The sequence below is a fragment of the Trichoderma gamsii genome (assembly GCF_001481775.2).
Source record: "Trichoderma gamsii strain T6085 chromosome Unknown Scaffold_3.2, whole genome shotgun sequence".
NCBI lineage: Eukaryota > Fungi > Ascomycota > Sordariomycetes > Hypocreales > Hypocreaceae > Trichoderma > Trichoderma gamsii.
The window spans coordinates 1,408,235-1,420,734 of NW_020171340.1; the positions used below are offsets into that span (position 1 = coordinate 1,408,235).

Here is a 12,500-nt window from a genome sequence, read left to right on the forward strand (position 1 = left end):
GGGTTGTGTCTATTAGATGGACTAACAATGAGAGTAGTTCACATTTCGTATGGCAGGCATTCGACTGTCATCTGCTATTCGACTCCACTATCTGCAAAAGCTCTTCGGGCAGAGTGTTCATGCGCTTGACTCAATGTCTCCTGGCTATGCCATAAACACCATTACATCGACAAGTAATACTCTACAGCTAGGCATTTCTGAGAAGTTAGGAGTCTTTTTCGAATACAATGCCACTATAATCGCCGCGCTTGTAGTGGCCTTTCATGCCAATTGGAAATTGTCTTTTGTTGTCATTTCAGTGGTTGCATTTATCATTCTAACAGTGTCCATAATAATGCCCTTTACCGCGAAAGCAAGTAGCCAAATGGTTCAAGTAGGTGCTCCATCAGCTTTTTACCATCTATGATATTAAACTGACCTTTTTTTCCCCAGGCGGACGCAAACGCTTCTGCAATTGCAAGTGATGCTCTGGCTGGTGTGCGAATGATTGCGGCCTGCGGTGCTGAGAACCGCATTGCTCGGAAATATACCTTTTTTGTAAATGAAATGAGAAGTCATGGTAACAAAATGACACCGCTAATCGCTCTTCAATTTGCATTGACGGTACTTGCCCATCACCTCCACAATATTTCCGACTGCTAATATGTGACAGTTTTTTGCTGTTTTCGGTTGCTTTGGTCTTGCATTTTGGTTTGGTACCAAACTCTACCTTGAAGGTCACTTGGACAACTTTGGGACAATAACAGTGTAAGGACGGTGCACCTATGATAACTTTGGCTTACACTAACCTAATGACGATCAGTGTTTTGCTTTCGATGACCATGATCGTCTTTTCATTAGAGCGGGTGGCTACGCCTTTATTAGCTCTTAGCAAAGCTAGGTTCGTCTATCACCCATTTGTGTGGACGTAGCAATAGGGACTGACACAATAAAGTGCTGCGGCTCGCCAATTTCTCAACGTAATTGATGCTCCTCAGCCAAGCCAAGGTCAACTCAAAAGTCCAGAAGTCAATCCCAAAGAAGATATTTTTCTCAAGCAAGTCACATTTGCTTATCCTGGTCGACCACATATTAAAATTTTAGACGACCTGGACCTACGAATAGAAGCTGGGAAGACAACCGCTATTGTTGGACCATCTGGATCTGGGAAAAGTACTATCATTGGACTCATAGAGCAATGGTATACCCTCAACAAATCGCCTATTCCAATGCCCGAAGAGCATGGGGGCGCAATAAAACCGAGCGGAGCCGTCCTTATTGGAGACCGCTCTCTGGACGAAGTAGACTTGAAGTGGTGGAGATCTCAAATTGGCTTGGTTCAACAAGAGCCCTTCCTCTTCAATGGGACAATTTACACAAATGTTGCTAATGGCCTTATTGGAACTCAATGGGAAAGTAGCTCTGAGGAGCAAAAGAGAAAATTGGTTACACAAGCGTGTAAAGAGGCATTTGCAGATGAGTTCATTAATAAGCTTCCAATGGTTAGTCTCTCTGTTTCTAGAACCTTTTTTGTTATAGACCACACTGACTAAAGTTTTGATAGGGCTACGAAACGCCTGTTGGTGATGGAGGTACAAAGTTATCTGGTGGACAGCGCCAACGAATTGCTATCGCCCGGGCGATCGTTCGCCAGCCTAATATCCTAATTTTCGATGAAGCAACAAGCGCCATAGATGTGCGAGGCGAAAAGATTGTACAGGCTGCTCTTGATCGAGCTGCTCAGTCGCGCACCACTATTACTATTGCGCATCGTTTGTCAACAGTACAAAAAGCCGACCGTATAGTCGTTCTACGACAAGGCAGGGTGGTAGAATCCGGGACTCATGAGAGTCTTTTGGCTATACCTAATGGCACCTACTCTAGTCTTGTGCATGCTCAAAACATATCCCTTGGGGATGAAACAAAAGAGACTAGCATGGAAAGAAGCTCGGAAGATGATATGGAGACGGCCATTCTACCCCAAAAAGACAAGCCCGAGTTGACCGTTGAGGATGTCTCAAGTCATCCTATCGAGCAACATTCTCGAAGCTTTTGGAAAAGCTTTGGGCGACTGTTGTATGAGTCCAAAGATAGCCACTATCTCATGATTCTCATTTTCGTCTTCACAGCTTCTGCAGGAGCAACAGGACCAATACAAGCACTACTTTTTGCTCATGTTATTGATGTTTCCAAATACACAGGGTCCAAACTAAGATCAGAGAGTGAATTTTGGAGTGGCATGTTTGGAGTGCTTGCTGCAGGAGCTGGCATTTCTTACTTCGGGTCATTATCAACCTCATTACGCAATGGGCTCATTATCCGCTCAAAATACCAGAAGGAATATTTTGAGTCAACTCTCTGGCAGAGGATGGCATTTTTTGATCAAGAAGAGCATTCTCAAGGCGCTATCGTCGCTCGTGTAGCGTCTGACCCACAGCGGCTGGATGAGCTCTTAGGCGCCAGTATGGCGAGCGTCTACATTGCCGTCTTTAGCATCGTCGGCTCTGTATCAATAGCATTTGCTTTTGGATGGAAACTGGCTGTGGTTGCATGCTGTGTCGTCCTCCCAATCAGCATCGTCGCATCATTCTTTCGATTCAAATACGAGCTGCAGTTTGAGAGAATGAACAATGAAGTTTTCGCTGAAAGCTCCAAGTTTGCTTCTGAGTCAATTGCTGCTTTCAGGACTGTGAGCGCCTTCACCTTGGAAGAGACTATATGTACGCGGTTTGAGACTCTTTGTCGAAATCATGTGGTTGCAGCCTTTAAAAAAGCTCGATGGGCAACATTCCTCGTTGGCCTATCCGATAGCGCAACTATACCCTGCCAAGCTCTGCTTTTGTATTACGGAGGCCGCTTGCTTGCCAATGGAGAGCTCACGGTACTCAAATTCTTCGTATCTTTTATGGTTGCCTTGAACGCGGGAGAAGCTGCGGGACAAAGTTTGAGTTATGGGCCGAGCGCAGCTCAAGTCACAACTGCCTCAAATAGAATATTGGATATGCGAGAGTCTCGTTTTCAGGACAAGATTGAAGCGCATGAAGAAATTCCGGAATCCGACGGGGGTGTCAAAATTGAACTTCGGAACATTCACTTCAAATATCCCACACGAGACGTGCCCGTCTTTGAAGGACTCAACCTGACGATTGAGAAGGGGCAATTCGCTGCTCTAGTTGGAGCGTCTGGCTGCGGGAAGACCAGCATTATATCGCTCTTAGAAAGGTAAGCGGTTAATTATAATTCTGCCAGCAAAGCTAACTCAAGTATAGATTTTACGATCCTACAGAAGGACAAATATTGTACAACGGAAAAGATATTGCCGGATTTAGTGTGAAATCATATCGCAGGCAGCTATCATTAGTTTCCCAAGAGTCTTCTTTATTTCATGGTAAGTTGTTGTTAAAATTCCAAGATATTCGTGTCTAACAGATCACTTCAGGTTCAATCAGAGAAAATATCCTGCTAGGTGTAGACTCATCAACAGTATCTGATGAACAACTTCATCAAGCTTGCCGCGATGCATCGATTCACGATTTCATTGTGTCTTTGCCCGAGGGGTATAGTACTGCTGTTGGATCCCGTGGTGTATCGCTCTCTGGTGGTCAAAAGCAGCGAATTTCTATTGCCCGCGCCCTTATCCGAAGCCCTAAACTCTTATTGTTGGACGAAGCAACAAGCTCCCTGGATCCAGAGAATGAGAAGCTCGTACAAGAAGCTCTTGAGCGCGCTTCAAAAGGTAGAACAATGGTTGTTGTGGCGCACAAGCTTTCTACTGTGAGAAATGCAGATGTCATTTTCGTCTTTGGGGACGGCAAGATACTAGAGAATGGAAGTCATTCTGAATTACTTGAACGGAATGGAGTTTATTGGAGGATGTGCAAAAGTCAAGCTTTGGACGCCTAGAATACTGAAACCAGCGGCGGAGTCACAGCCCCAATTGTTGCATGCCCCATGTCCTGTTTTAAGGCTCCTAGAATATCTACCACAAATTGTCATAAGAATGAACTAATAAAAGCATAATGCACCGACTTTATACACTTTCCATATACATTGAGGCAAGATAAAGCAAACGTCGGGTTATCATCTCAGCATCTTGAGCGAGCCAGCCCACTAGAGTTTGCGAGCAGCGCGCTGGATAGGGCCGGCCGAACTAACAATTATGGAGAAGGCATGCACAAATACAAGTTGAATGCCATGCAAAATAGAGATCTAGACTAAATTATACATTTTTGCCACTCAGTGCAAGTTGCCAATCTCATACCCTTTACTATAGATCCTTCTCTTGTCTTAGAACTCTTGTAACTTCGTCCCAGTTGATCATTCCTTTGTATCCCCGCTGCAAAAATGTTTCCCCCATCATGCTTGCCCAATAGCCCTTAGATGCTCCTGTTCCCACCCATAGCCATTCTCTCATTGCCCCAAATCTCCAAGGACCGAACCCCCAGCCGCGTCCTTTCTGCACTTCGTTCACCACCAGCTTTGCATATTCTGTTCCCTCCATCTGCATATCTGGGGATCCCAGTTCCATCCTTCCAGCCATGGCTTTATACAAGCTGTTTTCCGGTACTTGATCCGTTCCATTGGCTTCCAGTTTGCTCTCGATATAGCCAGTAGGGCATGTCAAAACATGTACGTCGAAAGGCGAAAGCTCGATAGCCAGAGTACGACCATACGAGTTCAGCGCTGCTTTAGTCATTGCATAGGGCCCTTTGAAGGGGAACGGTGTCACAGATGACGCTGATGAAATATTGACAATCGTGCCTTTGGCGGCTATGAGTAGCGGCAAGAGAGCAGATACAACAGCCATGATACCGAAGACGTTTGTGTTAAATATAGAATAGATATGCTCCGGTGAGACATCGGCTAATGCGCCGCGTGTAAGAATTCCACTATGCGCGCGTTAGCCATGTTAAAGTTCAATTAGTAATAAATAGTAATAGTAATAACATCAATCAGACCCAATCCCACTTACGCATTATTGACCAAAACGTCCAGTTTGCCGTCAGTGATTCTTTCCACCTCTAATCCAGCCGCTTTGACACTCTCTGGTTGGGTTACATCCAGAGATAGAGTAGTCATCCCTCTTTCTCGAAGGTGAGATATGCTTTCTGGTCTGCGAGCCGTAGCAATAACATGGTAATCTAAAGAGAGTGAAGAGACAAGTTTGTGTAAGCCTTATGCTTTCAAACATCGACTTGTATTTGATGAGTTAAAAACTCGCCTCTTGATTGGAACTCTCTCGCCAATGCTTCACCAATTCCGCTTGAACATCTAAGAAACATGTTCTGTTAATATTGGTTGACGGGCTCCTATATCACCGACGCCATACCCTGTAATAAGTACTTTTTTTCGTTGGGTAGTTGATGACATGATAGAATGATGGCTCAGGATTGCTGAGAATGACTTAGTCTAATAATATTTATATGTATTGCTAGAATGGAAATCCAGAGGAATGCTGCCCAGCTTATATTTTCTACATATCACGAGTGAAGACTTGGAACTCAGAATAGCTGAAGGGGATGATTGCCTAATTAGGAGAGTGGAGCTGCTTACTCCCTGGGGACGTTTCGATGCTATGACCTTTCCACATTTGGTATTTGGAGCTGCTTATGCCCGGGTATGTTGTGGCTTGAATACTCCGACTCACGTGCTCTATCAGCCCGAAAAGCATCGCCTACAGAATCTCTCCAGTGTAGAAACATTGAAACTATGCATCATACTCCACGTTATTGCAAATCGCCGACGCTGTACCATTTCCTACTACGAGTCATGGAGAATACAACGGAGATGTCATTGCAAATGAGGGCCGCAACATGTGCCGGAGGAGTATCTGAGCAACCACCGGAACAAGGAAGACGGAAGACCGAGTTGCTTCGCCCCCTTGACGTACAACAGCCGACATTGCACTTTATCACTGCGACTCTGCCACAACAATTGAACAATTCGAATGCGCTAAGCCAGATCAGATCACATGTTTCCAAGGAATCTCATGCTCGCCGGCGGCGGGCACTTACTGAGAGGCTAGCGCTGTATCAAGCGGGCAGTTTCAGCGCCAAGCAACAATTGCACGCTCGTATCAGAGATGGCGGAAGGGAAGCTTGTAATACTTGCTTTCCGTGGCCTCTTTCCGAAACTGAACTATTCCTCTTTAATTTCTGTACGCGTTGCTACTAAATCCTCTTTTTGTGACACTCTAACATGTGGCGTAGTTTTAGAATGGGTCATACCAAACGGTTGGACCGAATGTATTACCGAAGAATCCCAGCGCTCGTTTCAAAGAAGTATGAGATCAATTTTCGTCCCCGTTGCCATGACAGATATAGGATTATTTACTGCCGTGATGTACGTATCAGCACGAAGATACAGTCTCATCTCAAACAATACCCGGGAAGCAGAAAGGTATCACAAACTCATGATACACTACCTTCTCCTATGCTTAGAGAAGATAAAAGCCATTATCAATATGAGAAGTTACCCAACAGATGCTTCCATGGCTCTGGTACTTTGTATGGCTACAGAAGCAGTAAGCCTCGTTACATTTCTTAATGCATCCCTGATGATTTTCAACCCCGTTTATCGCATGCAAAACTATCTTGCTGAGTAACGTTTTCTTATAGCACTGGGAGGGGCAAGTGGAAGCATTTCGCATTCATGGAATGGCCTTCACTGAGATGGTTGAGACTCGTAGAACATTTTCAGAGCAAGAAAAGGTTTCTCCATTCCTCCTAGAAATGGCCTCGAAGTCAATATACGATCCAAGATATAACATTGTGATGGGACCTTGCTGTACAAATTAGCCAGGCTGCAGCTATCGAAGACTGTCATCATCTAGATGTCACAGCTAATCTACACGAGCATTAAGCTGACTTAAACATCACCGGTTTTTGAGTGGTTGATCTACTAGGTGCAGGGGCTGCGGCACCAAACAAGTTAGTCGAGGTAACTGAAGTGGTCGTTGCGGGTAGTGCGGCTGGTACAGTGTTAGATAGGTTGGTAGTAGGGGCGGGAGAAGGGGCGGATAGCGGAGCAGGAGATGATGCTGCGGCCGGCGTCGCTGGCTTGATGCCAAAGAGAGCTGCAGACGCGCCAGTCAACGGGTTTGCGGCATCCGAATTACCAAAGAGTCCATTGCCCTTGGGCTTCTCAGACTCCTTCTTGGGAGCAAACAGAGCAGCCGTGGACGCCGAAGGCATTGATGCCTTGACATCGACAAACAGCTTCGAGGTTGCTTCCGATGATTAACTGTTGTGAAGTAGCAGTTGCAATTCACGCGTTCATTGCTCGTAGCTTCTATGGGCGACGAACTACCTGGCAATTATTCAGATGCGCTAAACGTATATTTACAACCATTGATATATATCAAGCCTAGGAACCTATAAAGAACCAAGATCCCAGTCGCTTTTCATCGTTGCCGCACTGACAAAGATGCCAGATATTTTCCGTCCCAATTCACAAGATCTACATCTAGCTCCAGGAGTAATATCAACTCCATAGACTGAAAATCAGACAACAGTGCTAGTTAACTTAAGATCAAACTATCTGATTTATTGTTTGAGATGACATGTGTGATGGAAGCGAAAATATCGCAATTTCCTTCGCGGGGGTCTAATTTTACTCTGCAGTAGTAAATGACAAGCGTTCTATATGCCACTATAGCAAGCCACATCTTCAGATCTTAGTTAATTGACGATGAAACGTAGTAAAAGCCATGCTATACGGGTTTATAACTATCTTGCAATCCCTTATGATAACCTAGTTCAATATCGGAATCTTGAATCCTATTAGGAGCACGCATATTGTCACTTCGACAAACCAATTCTACACCTATAGAATCTGTGCGCCATAAGTCTCCTTCGCCTCGAAGGTTGGGGGAAGTATCCACTCGCTTGGTTATAGTGGGTTTTCTTCTAAATGTTGTGTTACTGATTCTTTCGTCAGATTCTGAGCCAAGTCTCTCAGATGAAGATATGGTGTTGAAAAGCCGCATATGCTTCAAAAGAGGTTTGAGTGTTGCAAGAGAGGATGTTGTTAAGGCAACTCCAATCTCAACCGTGCTCCAAATACCTAGGTCAATGGTTGTATAGAGGTAATCTGGGTTATCAAGATAGCCTTTTGCGAAAGGAATGCGAACGATTGTAGCGATAGAGGCACTGTAGATTATTAGGCTGTGTATAACCTCACACTAGAGAAGTGGCTGATACTTACACAGACCCCAAAGCAAGCAAGACAATGATGGAGATCTTCTCTCGCTGTGGTATCTGTGCTTTCCAGACAAGAGTGGCTGGAAGTGCGGGCAATATCCAGTCAGCGACAACATTAAGAAACGCTGAGATGTATATCGTGACCGTGGCGAATGTTGTTGCGTTGCAGCTACCCTCAGTCGGTGGAATGGGATTATATCTCGTCCATTGCAACTCAATCGGATCGCAAGTTCGGATAGCAAATACTTCATATATAAGGCTGAACACAGTGATAACGGCCAAAATGACCCGGATGGTGATTTGTCGCCAGCGTTTGCGTGGACAGATTCGCAGGAGGAATATACCGACAATCCATTTAGTCAACATGGAAAGAATTACGTATATGAAAGTGGTAATCCATCTATAAAGAATAGCCTTTGGGCGATCATCAGGAGGCACATCAATGACATGCGAACCTAGTCCATATTTGATGGAAAGGGCTGCACAGATGGTGTAAGCTGTATATAATACCTGTGAAAGTATATCAGTGTCTGGACTTGCTCTATGCTGTCTAAAACGATATTTCGTACCAATGAAACTAATGTTATATAATCTTCAGCGAAGAAGTGCTTGAGAATGAAGCCATGAGTGTAGAATCGGAGGCCTATGGCTATAGAGCTTGTGATATAGAGTGTTATGACAACTGCCAATGCTTCAGAACCTCGACTTCCAGGCATAATTTAGTGCTGAATGCCAAGTAACGAACTAGAACTGATGCAAAGCTGAGCATAAACGTAATGCAGCCCAAGCCCACGTATATAAAACTTGGTCAAAAGGTATCTCAAAGGAAATCATTTAAGCATCAACTACCTGACTGGATGCCAGTCTCTAGATTAAGAAGATTCTTAGGGAATGTGCAGGCTATTCTCAATATAGACAACAGAGCGAGGTGTGTGCCCCTTTGTTTAGACAAAACTACCTAGTTTGTACTAAGAGCCTCAGCCGCTCTTTATGAAGTATAGTGTGAGTGACATGTCTGTGGGTTGTGCGGAATAAGTTCCCTGTCAAAGCAAAAACCGTTACGTTAGATACAGTGGCTATGAGAGACCTATGCCTCGGCTTTACCAGCGCACTTTTGTACTTTTAGAAGAGAAAGTGATAGGCCGCTATTGTTTCAGCGATAGCCGAGTTTGGTCTGAGATTAAAGTTTTGTAGCAAAAGTTCACCGCGGCAAGTGGGGTTTCACTACTCTAAAACCTCTTTCACATGGCTCTAGAAGTCAGTTCGACATGTCAATGCTAATATGAGTACCGCTGTCAGATTCGCTATTTCTTTGTTGGTAATAGTTGGGTTTTTCATGTGCAAAGGGAATGTTGCTCTCTCGGGTAAAGCAATACATTTCTATCACTGATGAGGCTCAGCTATCTTGCATCGGAATGCCCTTGGAGTGTAATGCTCAGCAAGAACAAGGCGTGGGCAACCCAAATGGATGCGGGGATAGGTTTTACTGTATATCCATGCCTATTTTGATATCGCATTGGGCCTTTGGAGCGAAACTGACCTAGCCAACATATAGATGCTAATTGGAGAAATTGCCGTATGCCCCGAAAACTCAGCTAATGGGGTTGTCTAGATGCTACACCCGCTATAGCTCGCTACAGCTAGCTAACAGACTAGGGTAACCGCGATCAAACTGTAAAACCCTTTCGAAAAATAAATAAATAGCATTGTCAATCTGATCCACCGCGCTCCATTGTTAGTTTTCCGATAAAAACCGAGCCCAGTTCTTCGGCTTAAGGAGGCTAAACATTTCGATATAACAGAGTACGCGTATTAACACTTGGGCTCGAGTTCTGTAATTCTCTTCTGTTAAATTTTGCTTGCATTATATGTTTTGGCATTAACGAAAAGCGTGGCCGCGGTGCTAAATCGGACTTTGAGGCCACTACAGGGCGTTACAATTCGAACACTTGTTATAATCGCCCTCCATTTTGCTGTTGGTCTTGCTTTCTGCGGTTTTCCAGGCGATGTTTCAAGTTGATTATATACTGTATCCGTAGGAAATGAGTCTCTCAACATACCTAAACTATCTGCATATAGTTCAAGTGCATATGATCATTATTATTATCATTGTTGTTAGCTGTGCATCCTTTTTTAAAAGGTTGCATTAGATAACTCTTAGAAGCTTTATAAGGAATAAGGTAGATCTCTAGCCTTGCCGTTTTTGTCACAAGGCGCAAATTGCCACCAGTCCGAGTTCTTTCCAAAATACAGAAACTTGATGATGAAGAAAACAATAGCCGGAACCGGAGGCCAGCTGCCAATTTGCTCATATTCAACGTCATGATTATGAACCCCAAAGGGCAGCTCCACAACCTAGAATCATGCAATTCATTGTCAGAATACATTGTTTTGGTATTCCAAAAAGACTATTCCGAGCTCCAGCCACAAAAGGAGGGCACGAGGGGTAGTCGAAGGCAAACGGTGAACTTACCATGCCGTCAGCTGTCTGAGTTTTCTTCACCACCTTGGCGATTGTATCCTTTGTCCATTTGGCCCAATCGGTCTTGTCCTTATACTTGTCAAAGCCTTTGAGAGTCAAAATCTCATCTTGCAAATGCTGTCTTAGGCTAGGCATAAATGAGTCAATAATAGTCTTCAGTTTTGCCCCGTCATATTTTTCCTCGCCGATGTCCGCATTCTTCAAGTAATCGGTGTATGCTTTTACGCCTTCTTCAAAGGCATGATGTTGCTGGACGCTGGCATCCATGATACCCCTTTCCCCAGTGATTTCCTCGATTTCTGGAAAAATCCACTTCTCTTCGGTCGTATGGTGCAGGCTAAGGACACGGCCCCATACACTGGCGTATTTGATGAATGCTGGAATGCTAGCCGATGAACGTTCGACGTTGATGCACTGAAGGTAGATGCTGTTTATGCCTCTTATCAAGCAGTTATGGACAGTAACCATTTCTAAGCCCATGGCATGGTATGGTTCAACCTTCTCTCCTGGCTAGACATAAGAGTGAGCGTTGCGTCCACTCGAGAATACCGTTAATTAATTTTTGGCATACCTTGTAACCGAGAAGCGCAATCGGAATAAGTTCAAAGGGTCCGTCGGCCCAAGGCCGGCTGGAATTGCCTTCTGCGCTAGCCATGGTACCGAGTACCGGGAGTTTGACGCCTTCTGACTCTTAACTGCAAGGTAATGAAGGAAGATCAGCAAGGTAAGCTATGCTGAGGACAATTCACCTGAAGAAGAAATACTTTAGAAGGGAAGGTTGTAAACTCCGTGTATTTTATTCCTGTAAAAATAAGGGCAGTACACTAGTGTGTATTTATACGCTCGATATATGGTTCTATCTTTTAATGCTGACGCTACTACTATATGAAGAATTCTCTCTGCCATGAATAATGCAGCTAGACAAGAATAGAGGCTATTACTAAATTCTTACACGCCGCGAAAACGGTATGAGATCGTAATCCTGCTGATACTGGAGCCATTGGCGAATCCGCAAGCACAGTGGGAGAAGATTCTTGATATAACCCAATTCTCTAGCAGCAATGGGACTCTTTGCATGGAGTTAAATATCCCATCATAAGGATTTATCAGCGAATATTGAGCTACCAGTGCCATTCTGCTAGGCTACGAAGATGTTCATGCGAAAGCGTTTGGCAGTACTATTCACGCTTAAAGCGAACCAAGAAAAAAGAGTTTGATTAGCAGAGATAGCGAGCGATCCATGAGGAAGAATGAGAGGCTGGTGACGAGAAAAACCCATCTATTGCCTGTGGACCCCTTTAGCGTGTGCGCATAATGCGAGCCTTAATGCTTACAGCTAAGCTATTGATGCATTCGACGCCGCTAAAAGATATCTTCTCGGGCCAGCTAAAATGAAAACTGAGCCACAAATCAGATAAAAGCATTGCTTCCACCTGTTGCAGGAATGCGTCAACTGTAAGCCAAGAAAACGACCCATCAGTTTCGCAGTAACAGAACTGCGGTTTCCGAGCAAAAAGCATGAAGTATAAATAGAATTGCAAAAGAAACACTTTACAGCAAAACAAGCGAGCCTTGTTTCTAGGTTCGGATAGGTCAGACACACCGTATCTCTCTGATGATCTCATTGAGGCGGTCTGTCAGCCTTCGCCCATTACATCATCCACTGCCTTTCTAATTAGCATTGTATCTAACACGTAGGGTATGCTGGACTTACCGCTGCACAACGACGACTACAGTGTTGATATAATAGGTGTACATGCCTCAGAAATCTTGATCGTCGGAAGCCCTGACCCGAAGTAGTGTTGTTGAGTTTCATAGTGGATAAGAGAAGAGAGGAT

The 12,500-nt window shown here is 44.4% G+C and overlaps 5 protein-coding genes across 5 annotated transcripts; 2 read left to right on the forward strand and 3 right to left on the reverse strand.

Annotated features, from left to right (window-relative positions):
• Positions 1-567: 567 nt before the first annotated feature.
• Positions 568-3,882, forward strand: TGAM01_v201438 (hypothetical protein; the record flags this gene model as incomplete). Its single annotated transcript, XM_018804796.2, has 7 exons — positions 568-603; positions 653-747; positions 803-880; positions 935-1,481; positions 1,544-3,201; positions 3,249-3,367; positions 3,419-3,882. 7 exons carry the CDS (start codon positions 568-570, stop codon positions 3,880-3,882), a joined length of 2,997 nt encoding a protein of 998 aa, XP_018662064.2.
• A 364-nt stretch (positions 3,883-4,246) lies between these two features.
• On the reverse strand, positions 4,247-5,058 carry TGAM01_v201439 (NADPH-dependent 1-acyldihydroxyacetone phosphate reductase; the record flags this gene model as incomplete). Its single annotated transcript, XM_018804797.1, has 2 exons — positions 4,247-4,868; positions 4,952-5,058. 2 exons carry the CDS (start codon positions 5,056-5,058, stop codon positions 4,247-4,249), a joined length of 729 nt encoding a protein of 242 aa, XP_018662065.1.
• A 630-nt stretch (positions 5,059-5,688) lies between these two features.
• On the forward strand, positions 5,689-6,776 carry TGAM01_v201440 (hypothetical protein; the record flags this gene model as incomplete). Its single annotated transcript, XM_024548762.1, has 3 exons — positions 5,689-6,136; positions 6,189-6,502; positions 6,597-6,776. 3 exons carry the CDS (start codon positions 5,689-5,691, stop codon positions 6,774-6,776), a joined length of 942 nt encoding a protein of 313 aa, XP_024406578.1.
• Positions 6,777-6,820: 44 nt separating this feature from the next.
• TGAM01_v201441 (hypothetical protein) lies at positions 6,821-8,896 on the reverse strand (the record flags this gene model as incomplete). The annotated part of the gene is made up of 5 exons (XM_018804798.1): positions 6,821-6,825; positions 6,881-7,196; positions 7,793-8,129; positions 8,185-8,690; positions 8,750-8,896. The coding sequence occupies 5 exons, from the start codon at positions 8,894-8,896 to the stop codon at positions 6,821-6,823; spliced, it is 1,311 nt and encodes a 436-aa protein (XP_018662066.1).
• Positions 8,897-10,346: 1,450 nt separating this feature from the next.
• Positions 10,347-11,317, reverse strand: TGAM01_v201442 (hemerythrin HHE cation binding domain-containing protein; the record flags this gene model as incomplete). Its single annotated transcript, XM_018804799.1, has 3 exons — positions 10,347-10,535; positions 10,654-11,172; positions 11,234-11,317. 3 exons carry the CDS (start codon positions 11,315-11,317, stop codon positions 10,347-10,349), a joined length of 792 nt encoding a protein of 263 aa, XP_018662067.1.
• Positions 11,318-12,500: the final 1,183 nt, after the last annotated feature.